The following is an 18434-nucleotide window of genomic DNA, read 5'->3' on the forward strand; positions in this document are numbered from 1 at the left end:
GAATGAACGAACATGGGGATGCAATAACAACATCCATCACATCTTTCATTTTATGGATGGAAAACTGAGATTAGAGAGGGAAAAGGCCTTCCCAAGATCATAGCAGGGCGGAGCTGGGACCACATCCCAGCCCTTCAATCTGTAGACCCTGTATTATTTCTACTTGACTCTACTTCCACTTGCTCAGGCCAACTTGCCCACTACTGGGTGGTGATCAATGTGGGTTCCAACCTGTCGATTTCTCCCTAAGAGAAATGAGTGAACCAAAGGCATCACATTTCAAACGCCTCCAAGTTTCCCGTCAGAAGAACACGAACCTATGCTCCAAGGATTCTTGCGGCCACGAAGATCAACTGCAGCACTTCCATCTCCCCTCTTGGGGCCCCCTAACTACCAAGTAGCTCCTGCTACTTTTAAGGGAAAAATGCATTCTGGTGTGCAAACACTGTTGCATATTCAGGCACTCAAAATCTAATTTTAGCTGCAAGAGACTTCATTGCAAGATGCTCACGTAATTAAGCAGCTTTCTTCCCAGAGTTTGGAAGCCTATCTATTCTTTTCTCTCATTTTCACGTCGCTGGGATTATCAGAATGTGTTTTAGCTTCTTAAAATTATATATTTTGGTTTTTCCAAATTGATCCACAACAGGAGATGAAATCCATGAAAATTACATGTTTTAGCACAGGTTTATGTAACTCTATAGTCTTGCTATTAAAGTTAGAATCTGTAGACAGCCAGAGTTTCACTGTTCAAAGGCTCCCAATACGTTTCCCACACTTCTCCCCCAAATACTCCTTGGCTGGTTGGGACAGTTAACCCTTTATGGAGAAGCCATGAGCTATAGACAAGACCTAACTGGGACACAAACAGACTTTCCCCAAAGGACTGGTGGATCCCCCTTACCGTGCTCTGCTCTCCCACGGAGGCAGGCCTGGGGCTGTGGCTGCTGAGAGCCAGCAGCAGCAGGTGGGGCCTTTACACCTCCTTGCTCACCCAACGTCCAGAAGCACTTGCCAAGTGTCAGGTCCTTACCATGGGCAGCAACTCAGCGTAGCCCGGATGCAACCTGACCCCGTCATCCTACTCATATGCATGCCTGGCCAAGGTGCAAGTAAGCTGCAGGACCCAAGAGGTCTCTGGGGACTTGGTGACAAGGAATGCACCCAGCCAGCTACCAGGAGGAACGGCTGTGCTGCTGCTCCCCTGACTCCTGGTGGGGAGGGGGAGCTCAGGGAGCCGCCTCGGCTGTGGTCCTGGTCAACTCTCCAGCCACACCTCTGCCTTCTCCAGCCCCCACGGCTTCTCGGTTTCCTACCTGAAGATTGCCTGGGTGGCAGGGAGTGAGGGCCATAGCCGTGGAGCCGGCCTCGGGAGGATGCCAGCTTCCCTCTTCTCCACCGGTTTGTGCTGCCGTCTCCTTTGAGACTGTGTTTGCTCTGGGATGCAGGTGTCCCCGGCCCCTTCCAAGACAGTGTGGAAACTCCTAGTGGGTCTCAACTAGAACTCGGGAGACACAGCCTCATCAGAGGCCTTCACAGGCTTGACTGTGGAGCCCATGCTGAACAATAAACATTTAAAAAGAAGCTGGTGTTTCCAGCTTTGAGCTGAGCCAGGTGATGCTGTGGGGTGGTCTAGAACAGCCTCAGCACCAGTGTAGGTTTGGGGGACTCAGCAGGAACTTGGAGGCCGCCAGGAGCACAGATGTTCACCCCACTCACTGGTAAAACTGAAGGCTGGGAAGACTTCCCTCTGAGGAAAGGTGGCTCCACTGAGCCCTCCTGCCCTGCCTGCCTTCACTAGGGGTGGCTCTTGGCTCCCCACCACCAGTCAGGGAGTAGAGGTTCAAGCCATCCCTATGCCCAGCTTTCCCAAACCCCTCACCCCATTTTCTCCTCATGATGTAGCTTGGCTCAGGCTGAGGGGATGTCAGATGAAGGGGCCAGCTGGGGTTACCCCAGGTCTGGACAAGCTGTAGAGGCTCAGGGGCTGGCCCGATTCAGGCCCACTCACCCCACTCTTCGCCCTCCCACAGGACTCAGTATGTAACTAGGCTCTCCACCACCCTCCCTGCATCTCTCACTGTCCTGGGCCATGCTCCCAGGTCATTCCAACCTCTAGACCCAAACCCCCGTCTCCACAGCCTCATTCCTGAGCCCCAGACATGTAGCAAAGGGTGACCCAGGGAGGAAATTAGCATCAGCACCCAGGCCCCTTCCAGGCTAAACACTAAGTGGCCATCAGGACAGAGTCTTTTTCTGTGCCCCCATCTCTGTCCCCACCCACCCACTCCCCTCCTTCTGCTGCAGACTCGGAGAGACACACACGCCCCACACTCCATTCACCTGTTTTGCAAAACACACCAAGGTTTTCCAAGCCTCTAAGCACACGCTGTTCTTTTGCCTTAATTACCCTTCCCCTCTGCTTTGCTGGGATGATTCCTACAGATTTCTCAAGACCAGATCAAAGTTGCTTTGGTGCACTCCCTGAAGACCCCAGGCACGTGGGCCGACCATTGTGAGCCTGCACAGCATTCATGCTCCTGTTACTGGGTTTCTCACTCCGAGGGTGACGACCCCTCCCCTGGGCCCGTGGACTGAGCTAGGGTGGGGAAGGCTGCCTTTCATACGGGTCTTCCCCGTCTCCGGAGGCCAGCACTCGGCAGGTGTCAGCATCTGTGAGCGCCAGCCCCTTTCTGCTGAGGAAATGCATGAACAAGTGGGAAGGATGACAGCGTAGCAGAAATAAAGACAGATGGTGTGGCAAAGAGGCTGGGGACAGGAAGTGGTGAGGTGAGTAACAGAGGGACAGAGAGGGCTCGGCCATGGCCACTGGGGGTCGGCAGAAGCTGCAGCTATGGCCTCTCCCCCAAGGGTGCAGGGTTGTGTTGTTAATGGTCATGACCCAAACGTGAGACCCCTTGGAGAGTGGAGACCTGTCAAGATGGGTAGGGCAACCAGTCACAGTGATCCCTAAGATCACGTCCTTCCTTGGTTTCCCCATGCCCACCCCAAGCCCCTCCTGATGACATATGGGGCCCTCAGGTCCAGGAATACCCTGAGGCCCAGTCCCCTCTCTGCCCCACTGTCCCCTCGCTCTAACACCCTGTATCTGAGGCATAGGGTGAAAGCCCACTCTCCTGGGGACAGTTGGAGAAAGAAGCCAGGCAAGGAAGCCTCACTCCAAGGAGCACTCATGTTAGAAGGGGGTGCACAGAACTTGGGATGGGTCCTGAGGTTGGTGTGAGTTACAGGTGCTCCACTGTCCACGGTGCTGCCAACCCACCTGGGGGGGGGGGGAGGCAGGGCTGCAGAGTTCGTGGTGCCCAGTTGTCACACCACACACATTTATGGGATGTCAGGGCCGCGTGGCCCAGCAGCAACAATCCGTGAGCCCAACTCCATGCTCAAGTCCTTGCTGCTCAGAGCATGATGCCCGCCCCACCCAGCATCCCACAGTCAAGAACCTGGACCAGCAAGTCCATGCCTGGGGCTGAAAACAGGAAACCTGGGGCCTCCAGGAGCCCTGGTGCACGAGTGTGTGTGTGTGTGTGTGTGTGTGTGTGTGTGTGTGTGTGTGTGTGTGTGAGACAGACAGACTGACAGCCTCTGGGAACATGGAACCTGGCATCTGTGTGATTGTGTTTGCAAGTCTGCAAGTGTCTGGCACACCCTGCATGGTGTCAGGCTTGTCAAAACAGGCACTGTGAGCGTGGAGTGGCATGTCTAAGCATGTCTGGCTAGGAGCGTGTTTGTCCTGTGGCATGGTGTCTGCTGGGTGGGCTAAGGGCTTGCGACTAGTCTCCCTGCACAAGAGGGAGGCAGCACTGGGCAGCCTCCCTGCTGGTGGCACAGCAGCCTTGTGTCCCAGCGAGGCCACCCCCTGAGCATCTGAGCGGGCGCAGCAGGGCGGGCAGAGTGGCCGCGCCTATCATCTGGGCACATACTCCCTGGGCAGCCCAGCCCAGTTGTGATCGCGCAGGGCCTTGTCCACCGTCCGGATGTAGCCATTGATCAAGTCCTTCATCTCAGGGGTGAAGGGCTCCGGGTCGTGAGGGCGCCGGCCGTGCCGTCGGAAGCTGCCCTCCTTGTTGTTCTCCACGCACAGCAGCCGCTCCTCGCTCACGGTCACGTTAAGGAAGGCCACCATCTCCCGCAGCGTGGGCACCAGGCTGCGCCGCAGCTCCTCATAGTGCACGACCAGCAGCCGCTTGCCGTATTTGAGCCAGTCCAGGACGTGCGAGGACCACCACGATGCGTAGCTGTTGACGAAGTCAGGCCACTCTGCGGGGGACAAAGGGGTGCCGTGTCAGACCCCGGCCTGGGAGGGCTGCTGCCCCTCTGGATGCCCAGGGAAGCGGCCAGGATTTTCCATCACCCGCTGCCCACGGCCAATCTGCCAGAATCTCCGGCTGAGAAAGACCTTCCTGGTGACTTAGTGCGAATAAAGGTTAGCATCAGGCTGGGCTCTGCAGAGTCCTAAGCTGGGAAGACATGACCATGAGTCTGCCTGCCCCCCAGCAAACACATTGAGTTAAAATACGTGCAAACTGCATGCACCAAGAACTGGTTCTCTCTCTCACGTGCTATGAATTCTTGGACTTGGGCCCTGCACCTGGCCAGGGAGAGCTGGGCTGGGCCACAGTGCATGACACAGCGGTATTAAGGACAGGTGGGAAACCGAGGCAGGGCATCTCTTTGGAGATGACCCTCATTCACCTTGATCTTGTCTCTGGCAACTATGCACATGTGACGTGGGTGACAGGGACTGAGCAGCGTGTGTGTGGGCAGCCGCTGGGCCTCCCAGTAAGGAAGACGCTGCCCAGGACAGGCTTCCTCTCCCGGCCCCTCCTGTACATCTGAGTGAGCACTGCCTGACCGGTGCTCACTGTGTCGGCGGGTGTGAGGCAGCTGGACCTGTGGCACAAGGGGCGGGAAGATGTATGACGAAGCCACGGATGGGCCCAAACTTCTGCAGATGACCTACTTCATGAGATTTCTTTTCTAGCGAATTAAGAAATTAGGTGTTTTGTTTAGGGAGGGGAATGCAAATGTTAAGAATCACCCTAACAAAATAGTTTTCATAACTGGGCTATGGGAAGCATTTGTTTTCTCTCATCCTCAACATAGTCCTCTGAGATGGGGACCACCCTGCTTTTCAGATGAGGAAACTGAGGCTCGGAAGGTATGCAGCTTCCCCCGGTCATTTGGGCTGGTAAGAAGCCCAGGAGGGATCAGAGCTTAGCTGGCTTCCATCCTAAAGGGGGGCAGGGATGGCTGGGTGCTGGTCTAAGACAAGGGTGATGAGGAAAAGGAAGGCCACAGGTCAGCCTCAGCGGATCCAGAGCCACGCAGGGACAGAAGCACAGCCTGCCTGGCCTATAGTCCTACAACTCATCACGCCACCACCCTGAATTTTTTTCTGACGGCTTGATTTGATATCGCTCACCACCCTGACCTGTACCTCCGTAATTCACTGCTAAAAGGCCGACTGTGCATGCCTTGAGGGCAGAGACCATGACCCCTTTCCTGGGCCCCCGGTGCCTTGCCCAGCGCCTGGCACACAGTAGGACTTCAGTAAGTATGTGTCAGCAGGCTGCCTCCATGAGTAAAGTAGCAGTGACCCCCACCTGCCAGCCCCTTCTCTACCTTTGCTCTTCCAGTTGCGGTCAGCTGCGTAGCCCAGGTGGCCCGCACACTTCCTGTTGAATTCGGCCACCAGGGACCGGTACGGGTTCCGGATCAGCAGGATGGCCGAGTCGAACATCTCGATCTCCCTCCTGCCACTCTCGTGGGTCTTCACACAGATGGTGCGCCGGCTCCGCCAGTGGTCCTTCTCACCCTTAAACCCTGCCCGGGACAAAGCGGAGGGCTGCTTTGGAAGAAGGCATGTTGGGGCCCCGACTGCCAGGCAGCAGATAAATCCAAATGCCAGCCTGCATCCCTGAGGGAAAACTGACAATAGGGGCAAAAGAGAGGCCCGTGGATGGCAGAGCAGAGGGCTCTGGGAGGCCTATGGATGGCTGACAGGAGGGGCCTCCATGGGAGGCGACCGATTGATGTTTCTCTCTCATATCTGTTTCTTTCTCTCTTTCCCTTCCTCTCTCTAAGCATGTCCTCAGGAGCCTGTCAGAAACAGCAATTCTAGGCTCACATCGGATCAACTGAGCCGGACTCCGAGGCTCGGCCCAGGCGTCTGCTGAATTGAACACGTCCCTGGGAGGTTGTGACACACATGCATGGGAGAAGCACTGCTCCAGGGCCCCGAGGAGACGGTCTGGCCACGGGAGCTGCCTCCCCCCCTCTCCGCAGCCTTCGCCTACCTTTGTTGTAGAGAGTCCCGTCGAAGTAGTAGCTGCCGGTGTAGAAGCCGGTGGCATGCTCGATGAGGTGCCGAGCCCACGTGTTCCCCGCGCCCGGGAAGCTCGAAAGAGCCACAAACACTTTGGACTTGGTGGGCAGGAACCTCCTGTCTGTGCACCGTGTGTCTGAAAGCCATACGTTGTCTCAGGGTCACTTACCCTCGTGGTGACAGACTCACCGCCGGACCCCCCTAGATAGAAACTGCTGATCCAAGACTCCCGCTTAACACAAGTGTGAACTGAGGCCCCCAAAGGGGGAGGGGTTTACCTCCTGCACATGGCTGGCCAGAGAAAGCGTCAGTGACAACGAGGCCTCGGAAGCCCACTCAAGAGTGTGGTGCATATTGGCGCCCTGAGGACCCTCAGCCTCAGCTTTGTCTCCATGGCCACAGCCAAGCCTTGGCTACGGGCACAGCACAGATAACTGCAGGGGAGGTGGCTGGAGTCATGGCTGGGCTGACCAATGCCACACACCCAGGTACAGCCAACAATGAGCCTGCTGGACTAGTATCAGGTAAGCAACCTCTCTGAGCCTACTCTTCCTTCCCCCAGGGCTGCATGAAATCATCACGTGGAAGCCCCCAAACCCTGGACTGTGCTGGGTCACAGCAGGTGCTCCATGAAGGAGGCAGCATCCCGCCCCCTCTGCTCTTCCTCCACCAGCTCCTAAGGTCAGCCGGGCAGACTGGATGCTCACACATTACAGTCCAAAAGCCCTACTGGTCCCGAGGACCTGGGTTGGCCTGGGGAAGCCTCTGAGGCTCCTGTGGCCACTGAGCTCCCATGGACGCAGCGCCACCACCTTGCCACTGCTATCCCTCTGGCCCTGCCTCTCTGCACTTCCTTCCTTCCTCAAGCCACCCTTATCTCCAGAGAGACTCAGATAAAGGTCAGATGCTCTTCAAACTGACCCTGCGTCCTGTGTCCAGCTTCCATGGATGGTAGAGGCCTCCTCCATCCCGGATACAGGGTTTTTACACAGACGCCCTTCCTACCCCAGGACTGCAGTCAGCCATGGCCAGCATTTACAAACCCCCAGACCAAATGCCACAACCAGAGGCAGGCGCAGGGAAGAGGGCGCTTCACGCCTTGCCCACCTCTGGGGTGGGGGCTCACCTTGCACCGGGGTCTGGTAGACCTGGCAGTACTTGGCCAGCCTCTGTGCCTCAGGCTCCTGGCCACACAGCGAGCTGTTCACAGCATCCCGCAGGTTGAACTGGGGGGTGGGGTAAGCACAGTAGCACTCCCAGCCTCTGAGGATGGCCAAGGGGAACTCCTGCAGGACAAGGAGAGGAAGAGGAGCATCTCGGGTGAATGTGAGGGCCACACCTCCCACAGCTCAGGTGTGGGATGAACACGTGGACGTGCTGCCAGCTACCAGCTGCCAGCTATAGGGGATCAACAGGGATATCTGTCCATCCTTTTAGTGCTGTGCTCTGTGCCCAAGCCCAGGGAGACCAACTCAACGAGACGTGACTTCTGCCCTCCAGTAGCTCACAGCTGGCGGCTGACAAGTCAACAGTTATAGCACAGTGAGAATGGTGCTATGACAAAGGTGAGCCAGGTGTGGAAGGAGGGAGCAGAGCCTGGACCGGACTTTCAAGATGTCTAGGAGGCAGTCAGGGTGGGAATGGACAGTGGGATCCATGGGGGAAAATGAGTGTGGGGGTCAGAATGGGACAGATAAACCCACCCAGGGCAGTTAGGGCTCAATGTATCACAGGTTTAACCAGTAGACCGAGAGCCCCAAGCGACGTCTGGAATTCCTGCTAGCTCTCCCTAGAAAGACACCAACCCAACCCTTATGCCTGAAGTCTGCTGCAGGGTGGGGTGTAGGGCCAAGAACAGTTTCCCCCACACCCATCTCCCCAAGATGGGAGAGGTGAGCAAGAGTAGACTTCTATCCACCAATGTACTGACCCCCATGGGGGCATCCTGAGAGCTGGGGTGGGGTGAGGAGGGGCCCCTGCCAGGGTTCAGCTCCTGGCGGTCTCTTACACGGTTTCTTGTTCCCACTGAGAAAGCTGTACCGTATGATAGACCTGGAATGTTGGCATTGGAAGGCCTGGGTGTGACCTTGGGCAAGGTGCTGAGCCTCTCTGAATTTCACCATTGAATAAAAGTAATAGAAGCTCCCTTGCTCGTTTATTATGAGCACTGGATGAGAAGAGTCTTAATTGCCCAGCACTGGGCCCGGCACAGGCTCGGTGCTCACAGAGGAATGAGTGGTCCTCTGTCTCCTTACCCTCCCGCATCAGCCACAGCTCACTCAAAATTCCTCCACCCACTTCTCTCGCAGGTATTTTTGAGCACCTACTATGTACCGGGCACTAGATAGGACACATAGCTCCATTTCATCTCTGCCCACCCCTGCATCTGGCACGCAGGAGATGCGAGCCTCCCGGAGTGTGCAGAGAGGAGAGGCCTCTAGGAGTGTGCAAGGGAGGGGGCTGTGGGTGGAGAAAACTTCCCACTGCCGAGGGAAGGGCCGCACAAACCTCTTTCTTTTTTACCCACGGCGAAATCTCATAAATAAATAAATAAAAGGAAATCAATAGCGTTTTCTGGGCGCAGCTTGGTAAAGCGGAGGATCTCAGAGAGACAATAGAGGCGGTGTCCCAGCCCAGAGAGACAGTGCAGGGCCTGGGGGAGGGGAGAGACCTTAGGAGGGAGGGGAGCGGATGCTGCTGGATGCTGCCCCCATGCAGGGCTGTTGTTAGGCACTGGCTGAATTCTCTCCTAGATGCCCAGAGGCCCCTGAAAGCCTCTCCCTGCCTCCCTGGTCCGTCTTCGAGGCTGAGGGGCAGCTTCACCTCCGCCAGGACTTTCACCAGGGCCCAGGCCCACGTGTCTCTCAGAGCCAAGCTGCCATGTAGGGATGGGGGGGGGCGGGAGGGGGGGATGCTTTCACTATTCTCACACTACTCACGTACACCTACCCACCTACACACACACACAGACACACAATCTTGCTGCACACTCTGCTTCTAGAGCTCAGAGCTCCCTTTTGCATTGGAAAAACTCTTAAACATTCTATGGGACCATAAGCAAGTCACTCCCCTTTGGAACCTTAGTTTCGCCATCTGTAAAATGGGCATGTCCCATGAATCAGCTTGCCTGGAAGAGCTGGAGGATTTCGTTTCTCTCGGGCCCTCTCACTACTTCCCCTGGCCCACCCCGAGGGTAGTGAGCTAGGACATCTATCCATAGGCCTTTCCTGGGAGAGGCTTAAAACAGGGATGGAGGATGGGGTAGTCAGTTGCTCTGGGTATCCAGGGACTTTTATGTCTGAGAGAGGAAGCACCGCACAGTAGAGAAAGCACCAGGTTTATAATTCAAAAGACCTGGACTCAGGTTCCAGTGCCATATTCAATATCTGTGTGACCTTGGGCAAATACCTGCCCTTTCTGTACCTTGATTTTCTCATCTGTAACATGGGGGCAATAATATCCAATGCAGAGTGCTGGGAGAATGAAGGGAGGGCATGCTTGAGAAGGACCCAGCCCAGTGCCCAGCACACAGTAGGTGCTCCCCTATTTTTATCTCTTAAGGCCTTTAGCTGTACTAGAGGTGGGCCCCAGACCACCTGCCACTCAGAGTACCAAGAGTCTGTTTCCTGAAGTTCCGCACTTTGTCTCTCCCTCCAAGGCCCTGAAAGTTCAGGATCAGGCAAAGGCCAGAAGCCCCTCCCCCCATCATCACTCGTGGTCCTTTAGTCTCTACCAGGCACATACAGAAAAGGGTTGCTTTGAATACTCAGCTGCCACAATGAGGCCCTAACTTTGGAACCAGCCACACCCCCAACCACAGTTGCCCCCAATGTCAGATGCAGTGATCCATCCAGCTCTGGCATCTAGGGCCACTGTCACAGTGCAGGGCCGAGGCGACAGGATCTGGGAGTGAGAGAACAAAGGCTGGCAAACCCAGTAGCACATCCAGCTAGACTCCACCCACCGCTGCCCAGAAAGTGAAATCTGTGTCCAGATCCTCAATCAGAACACCACTGGCTTTCTGCAAGTAAGTTCTGCAGTCGGGAGTTGGTGAAAAGCCGTCGTGGGCATTGCAACCTCCCACTATCACCACCCATCCTCTCCCACAAAGCCCTCCTCCCGTCTCCTCTGGGACCAACACCTTCCCCACAGCGAGGGGAAACAGCAGCCTGGGCATGCATGGCAGCGATGGGGAGGGCACACGGCCCGCCATCTGGCCGCATCCCCTATCTGTTGGGCTGAATTGTGTCCCCTAAATTTCACATGTTGAAATCCTAACCCCCATACCTTAGAAGGTGACTGCATTTGGAGACAGGGTCTTTACAGAGGTAATTATGTTCAAATGGGACCCTGAGGGCAGGCCCCAATCCAATCTGACGGGTGCAGTTATCAGAAGGAGAGATTACAACACAAGCACACACAGGCCAAGCCACCATGTGAAGACAAAGGGACAAGGCGCCATGTGCAAGTCCAGGACAGAAGAAATGAACCCTGCCAACACCTTGATCTCAGACTTCTGGCCTCCAGAAGGACAGGAAATACATTTCCGTTGTTTAAGCCTCCATCATTCGGTAGTACTTGGTGACAGCGGCCCTGGTAAACTAATACACTAGCTTTCCTACTGGCCCGTGGCCCTTATAGTCAGTCACACACCCACCACAGGGCCTTTGCATTTGCTGTTCTCTCTGCCTAGAATGTTCTTCCCCCAGACACTCTTGTGGCTTGCTCCCTTATTTTCTTCAGCTTGCCTTCTCTGTGAGGCCTCTGGCTAACCCATTTCAAGTCGCATCACTCCTCCTGCCACCCCCTCATTCCCCTGCTGTGCTTTCTGATTTTGTTTCATTGACGTATAACAGCGATGAAGTACTCGGACCCTCTGCGTACAGTTCAGTGGTCTTGATGAATGCAGCTGAAGACACACAGCAGTTTCTTCCACCCCCTTCCCATCAGCCACCCTCCCTCAAAGCAACTGCTCTTCTGATTTCTATCACCACAGATTCATTCGGCCTATTCTAGAATGTCCTATAAATAGAGCCATCCAACGTCTATTTTTGTGGGTCTGCTTTCTTCCATTCAGAAATATATTTGTTAAACCACCCCTGTTGTTCTATCTGTTAATAGACTGCTCCTTTTGATCGCTGTTGCTGTGCATGGGAATGTACCAATTTGTTGACTCATCCACTTGTGGACACAGGGGCTGTTTCTGGTCTTTACCTATTAGGAATGAAGTTGCTATGAACGTCCGTGTACAAGACTCTCGGTCAATAAATATTTTCATTTCTCACGGGCTAAGGCTGCATGCTCCTGCTTCATTTTTCTGCACAGAACTCGTCAGCATTCAGCGTGCGCTCGGTTTCACTTCCTGGCCTGTTTACCGCTCGCTTCCTTCCCCGAGCGTGTGAGCAGGGATCCCTGGGCTGCTGGGCTTTGCTGCGTCCTCCAGAGCACGGTGGGTGCTTAACGAATGTCTGACGGACAGGCTAACGAACAAATGAACGAATGAAGAAATGTCCTCTACAGATCCCAACTCCCCCCGAAGTTACTGGCAATGGGTTTGGGCATGAGCCCCCTGTTGGTCATTTTCGCCCTGGGCGTCGGGGACCCGGGGAGGGGGCTCCGTCTCCCTCCCTGGCTGTAACAGTGCTGCCGACGTTGATGCCTCATGGTACTGTCCACCAGTGACCCGAACGTTTTTGCTTCCTTGAGTGGATTAAACTGTCAAGTTTCTGGGTGTTTGCAGAGCTGCGAGGGAGCCACAGACAGTAATGTGGTTTTATTTACAACATAACCACTTCAACGACATCACTGGATTCTGAAAACACAGACCAAATTTTCAGACCCTTGGGGATTTCTAGGACATGATTTCCATAAAAATTAAATATTGATGAATCTTATCTCTCTGCCAACTTCCCCACTCTCCCCACCCCCATTCCAGGCTCCAGAGAGAGGGAGAGAGAGAGAGAGAGAAAGGAGAAAATTATTAGAAAAAGCAAAGTGGAAAGGAGGCACAAACACAGATGTGGGATCGTTTCAATAAACTAGACAAGGGATTGAAGAGGAAGCCACTGAGCCTATGTCGGGGGGCAGGGTGGATATGCATCTTGATCCTGACACATCACCTCCAGCCTAAAGCCAGGCTGTGATGTAGCCAGGGATGGCCTCTCAGGGTGGAGGGATCCACATGCAAAGGCTTGGTGATGGCCAAGGGGTCAAGGAATGGACATTCCAACAGGCAGAGTGAGGCTCCAAGAAGGACCCCTCTATAAAGTGGCCCATGTGGGTCTCATCTTCTCCACCTTCATTCCTCCTTGAGCATGTTTCTTGGGATCTCCATGGTTACACAGAATTACAGACATTTCCAAGATCAGCACTTCAAATTTCAGAAGGTGAAACTGAGGCTTAGAGGCAGGTGGTGAGCAGCCCAAGACCTCAGGCCGTCAGGGAGACTGGAACAGAAGCCAGCTCCGGCCCAGTCCAGGGCCTTGCCACATGCCACACCCAGCTCCTTGGAGGCAAACACATGAGTGCACGGGTGTTTGATGAAATCTGCAAACTAGCACAGAGCTTAGTTCTGACCAGTCTCCCTCCAGGGCAGGTCCCTTCACTCCAGGCAAGTCTGACATTCAAGACACAAAAAAGAAACGAAGACTTCCACAAAGGTGGCTCCGAATATGGGGGGCGAGGGGCCAACTTTTGCTTTTGGTGCTTTCGGGCAAATGTCAAGTTGAATGAAAACCCATCAGCTGTTACAGGGATTGAGCCTGTGTCCTCCGACCTGATGCCTGTGGGATCTGACTGCAGAGTCACGGGTCATGTGGTTTGGAGAGGCAGCTACAGGGAGGTGGCACCGGGCTAAGGCTCAATGTCAGGTACACGGTGTTGACAAGCTACTGAGCATCTCTGAGCCTTGGTTTGATCACCTATGAAACGGGTATAGCTTAATGATTATAGGCTTTGGAGCCAGCAGGTGTGAGATTAAGATAGGATAAACCGAGTCTTGATTTCTGCATCTGTGAGGGAGCTTTGAGGGTGAAATGAAATACTTGTGAGGTGTCTGTCAGAGAGGAGACACCCGAGTCCAAGGGAGGCTACAGGCATGGGGTGGGGCAGGGGCTTCTCCGTAAGAAGAGCTGACTCACAGCCCCCTTGCATGTGTCCAGCCACAAAGGTGCTGCTTCCAGATTGTTTGGGGCAAATGTCAGTGTTTCCAGGGGCCTCTATGGGATGTCCCTTGGGCAATGGCTCTCTGCAGACACTGAGCCTCCAGACGGTAGACCCACTAACCCCTCTCCATGCTACACCCTCCCTGTCACAGCCAAAACATGGCCCAGAAAGAAGAGCTCATGGTACACTGTGTGGCTCAGAACCAATGAACCCAGTGTCTTAAGCATCCCACGCACAGCAAAGGAACCATCACCCCATTGTCTGGAATATTCACTATGCAAGAGACACGCAAACCTCAGAACTCTGTCACGTCCACAAAGTCCCCGAGTCGTCCCCACAGTCTGGCGAGGCATTTCCGCCACCACCAACCCCAGTAAGCACATGACGACACTAAGGCTCAGGGCTACGTGACTGGCCAGGACCACAAAACGAGAAAGGGCAGAGCAGGGCTATGTCCCCAGGTCACTATGACTCTGAAGCTGCCTTCCTACCACCTTCAGAACGATGAGGCCTGGCGACCACAGCCTTCAAGGTACCGAAAGTCTTGAGTGCGCAGAGAAAATGCACATCCCCTTCGCCCCAGCAATCCCATATCTGATAGCTTAGCCCCAGGAAAGAATCATGAACCTGCTCAAAGGTTTGCCCCCAAGGATGTGCATGCACGGCAGTATTGTTTATAACAGCAAAGGAAAAAGAGAAACCGCCTCAATGTCCAGCAGTAGAGGATGGGATGCCTTGTAGCCATGGAGGGCATAGCAGGGCAAAGGGAGCTCATGCAACAGTAGATGAGAGAAGGAAACAGGAGGAAGGAAAGATTCAATTTATTAAAAGCAGATGACATATATATATATATATATATATATATATATATATATATATATATATACACATACACAGACACACACATGCACATATATATGTATACATATATACATATATATATGTGTGTATATGGAATAAAAGACCAAGGTGTGCAGAATGTTTTTAGTTGTTTTCTCTAATGTAGTAAAGTTACAAGTAAGTTTTAATTTTATTTCTGCATTTCCAAAAATTTCTAAATTTTCTAAAATAAAACCTGTGCAATGTCCCCCCCCCCCCAAGAAAACAATAAATATTCTCCAGAGACACACAGCATAGCATCAACAGGTTCACTACAGAACATTTATAATACATCCAAAGCCACAACCTATCAATCACTGAAATGACTATGCAGCATTTTGGCAAAGAAAAAATTCTTAATATCAAGGTAGAAAGTCACAAAACCCAGGCACTTACAGACCCAGCCTGGGGGTGTGTGAAGCTGCGCGCCCCATGGAGGCCGCGGCCCAGCGCACACGCCGAGTCCGCAGGGATCCCAGCGGATCTGAGCCCCAGCGGCCGCCCAGCAGGCTCCCCGTTAGCACGGGCTTTTCCATTTCACAGGCGGCTGGGCTGGCGCCGCCATTAAATGGCCAAAGAAAAAAACCCTAGAAGAAATGTCAATGGGAAAACATCCAGGAGGTTGATATTCTCTATGAAGAACCTGGGCACCCAAAAGAGGCACCTGTCTCCCTCCTGCATCCTGTCCCCTGGTTGCTTTCTCAGTAGAACCACTACCAGCGGCTGGCAGATAAAACCTCAGATCACAAGGCATAATGCTAGTGATGTGTCACAGGTTAGTAACCTATTTACAGATGGTGTTAGATTTCACTCACCAGCCCCACTGTGGGCATGCCCACGCCCACAAATAGTCTGTTTGCACATAAATATCCTGCTTCAAAATTAATCACCCCCAGATCCGGACTGGTAGCAATGCCAATACCTAAGCTCCCCCCACCTCTTCATTCTCACCTCTGTCCAAACGAAGGAGGTGATAGGACTTTGAGTACTGAGAATGAGCAGGTTTCCTTCCATCTCCAAACGATCACAGAAAATTAGACAAGACCATTTTACTGTGTTTAAAAACACATTACACTGGTCAAGTCCCTCTTGCTGGCAGAGAGTCAGATCATTAAGATGCTGATATTCCCCAAAACGTTCTCTTTCTGTCAAACTACACTCTTGGAGCTCCCCAAATTCATTTTAACTAACACACAAAAAACAATAGGGATTTTTATCTGGGGCTACAAATAAACCCCAGATGGTGCTCAAAATTGGGGCGCTGCAAGGAGGGCTCCCCTCTTTTCCTGTTCCCAAGCCCCACCTCTCACATCTGCTGCTGGTCCCACAGCCCAGCCAGCCCTGATTAAGCCCCTAGGCCCCTCCCCCAGATTTAGCTCTGTCCCATTTAACATTCTGCTGTGTGCATTTTCCATCATAAAAGTCCTTGAAAGCATTTTCAGTGGCTGCATTATAGTCCACTCTATGGCTGTGGCTTTAATGTAACCATTCCCGCATCATAGAACATCTGAGCTTGTCTTTCAGCCAAATTAGGATGAGATGAAGCTGCCACTGGGTCAGCCCTGCAGCCTCGGTGCTCCTGGCCTTTCTGGAGAGCAGGTGCTTGGCACTTCAGACAGTAAAGTAAAGCCAGATATCCCTGAGTTCACCTCTCACCCTCCCCTCAGCAACCAGGACAGGAGAGAGGAAACCATTCCTGAAACGTCGCTGGTCACTGCAGGCTGGGTCAGCTGAACTTCCAACCGATCTCACGCCCGCCAGACCTCAACACCAGAGAAATTGGTTTCCTCACCTTCACCAAATAGTTGGAAAAGACAACTGCTCACCAGGATTCAGACGCACAGAGAATGCGGGCCATGCCTGGGCATTGCTGAGCCCACACATTCAAGCTGGCCCTCTAGGGCAGTGGCTCTCGATGGGGCGTGAGGAGACAATTTTGTTCTGCAGGGGACATGTGGCCTTGTTTGGAGACAGTCTGGGTTGTCACAACTGAGGGGGGAGGTGCTGTTGGTATGTTATGGGTAGTGGCTGGGAATGCTGCTAAATATCCTGCAGTGCAGTGACAGATCCTAAAACAAAGGTGACGACCTGGAATGCCAACAGTTGCAAGGCTGAGACACCCGGCTTTACAGTGAAGTCAGAGTCCCTGCAAAACCCTGGCCAGGAAACTGCAGAGCTGAGAGCTGCCGGGGGCAGGGCAAGGGGGCTCCAGAAGGCTGAGTCCCAGTTACACCAACATCCACAGGGTGAAACGAGAAGGGATAGACAGCTTGGGAAGCAAAGGCTCACTCTGTTGGGTAGATGGTAGTTTTCCTTGGATGAGTAACATGTGGGACCTCATCCTTGCCCCACATGGAGTCCCTAACTCCAGAGCCAGGCCACAGGCCAACGTCTACCACAGCTTTGCCAAGGCATCTCCGAAGGTGGTCCTGAGGAGAGCTGCTGCCCAAAGGGATCCACAGAGAACACCTCCACCCCCCTCCAGAGCACCCTACCCACAGCTGTGAAGTGCCATGCTGGGCATACCACCTCTCCCTGCTACACACCAGTAGCTCCCTCTTACCCACCGAAAAACATCTGGACTTTGAGGCTGGCATCCAAGGCCAGTTGTCATTCGTCTCCACCCACCTTTCACACCACACAGTGTAGCCCTCCACTCCAGCAAGCTGGGCTGCTTTCCACCAACCCCCTCCTGCTAAATAGCTGCCTAGTCTTACAATGCACCCCTCACACCCCTCACCCACCTGTTGACACTGCCCACATCCACCTGCATAAGGCACTGACCTCACTCTGCCGGGTCCTGCATCAGCCCCTCCCCAGGGGTGAGCTCCACCTCATGCATGGGGGCTGGGTCTCCCCCACCTCTGAGCTCTGCTGCTCCCCACAACCCTCTACAGTAAGTGTCAGCATAAGTGTTTGGCCACATCTCCCTAAACGTGTCCTGCCAAGACCTCCTTTCAACATTAAAGCTGAAAATGATGACTGTTCCTCACAGCTGCAAACTTCTGGGCATCTAAACAATGGCCTGGAGGAAACAGCCATACTCCCGCCCCATCCGACAATACAGGGAGGCCCCGAAAATAAACTGGCAAAGGCCACTTGAAGAACCCAGAGCCCTCTCCTCTCTGCTCTGACCTGGACAATTCCTACCAACATGAGCCAGAGCTGAGTATGTGACTTGTCCCTGAAACATGTCATGAGGGGAGATGTACAAGGTGCTAAAGTGAGAAACGGCAGAAGAGATCCAGAGCCTACAGGTACCCCTGGCATAAGCTCCAAGGCAAAACTGCAGCAAAGCCGATCTGTGCCAGCAAAAACAAAGAAAGGCTGAAAACTGAAGTTGAAGAGTTTTAAACCATCAAGGTGTATGTCTGTAATCACAGGGCAGAAATCTCTGGGCCCTCGTGGGCTGCTCCAGAGGAGGCGCCCCCAGAATACTGGGATGTCTACTTAGGAGGCTGCTTTGAAGTCGCTGTCCCTAAAAGCAGAGTCACAGGGTGCCTCGTTTCCCTCTCAAACATCCCTGGTGGGGTGTAAAATTAATATAACCTCAGCCGAGGGTGACATGGCAAAGTCTGCCAACATGACAAGGCCACAAAGCCTGTGACCCAGCATCTCCTTGGAATTCTGTCTCAGATCCAATGAAACGAAAGAACCCACTCACAAGAGAGTCGTTGCAGCCTTATTTGTAAAAGCAAAAGACTGGAAACAAGCTAAGTGTGTAACAGCAGGGGATTGGTTAAGTAAATTATAGCACATCATGTAATGGAATAAAAGATTGGGAAAGTGCTCTCCTGACCAATACAGAGCCATCGCTAAGACAAGATTGTCAAGGAAAACAAGAGTCCAGCACTGGGTGGAGTGAGTAGCTCATTACCACCTGTGGGTCTGTAGAGGAATAACATCTTTGAAAGGGACAACTGCTTGAATAGTCATAGACTCTCTGACAGTGGGCGACGGAAGTCACACCACAGGCTACCTCTAAGGAAGGACAGACACTGGGTGGGTGAGACATGGGGTGAGAGGAAGACTCTCCCGTCTG

At 53.5% G+C, this 18434-nt stretch overlaps 1 protein-coding gene across 1 annotated transcript in view; it reads right to left on the reverse strand.

The window, feature by feature from the left end:
* Positions 1-3172: 3172 nt before the first annotated feature.
* The window catches only part of WSCD1 (WSC domain containing 1), a 39248-nt gene continuing 23986 nt past the window's right edge, over positions 3173-18434 (reverse strand). Inside the window, exons 6-9 of the mRNA XM_081161882.1 lie at positions 7476-7635; positions 6321-6485; positions 5647-5847; positions 3173-4281 (exon numbers count right to left, since the gene is read on the reverse strand). Of these exons, the coding sequence (XP_081018008.1) occupies positions 3929-4281; positions 5647-5847; positions 6321-6485; positions 7476-7635 (879 nt within the window). The 3' untranslated portion in view covers positions 3173-3928. The remainder of the gene's footprint in view (positions 4282-5646; positions 5848-6320; positions 6486-7475; positions 7636-18434) is intronic.

Source organism: Miniopterus schreibersii (assembly GCF_964146895.1).
Source record: "Miniopterus schreibersii genome assembly, chromosome: 16".
Taxonomy (NCBI): Eukaryota; Metazoa; Chordata; class Mammalia; order Chiroptera; family Miniopteridae; genus Miniopterus; species Miniopterus schreibersii.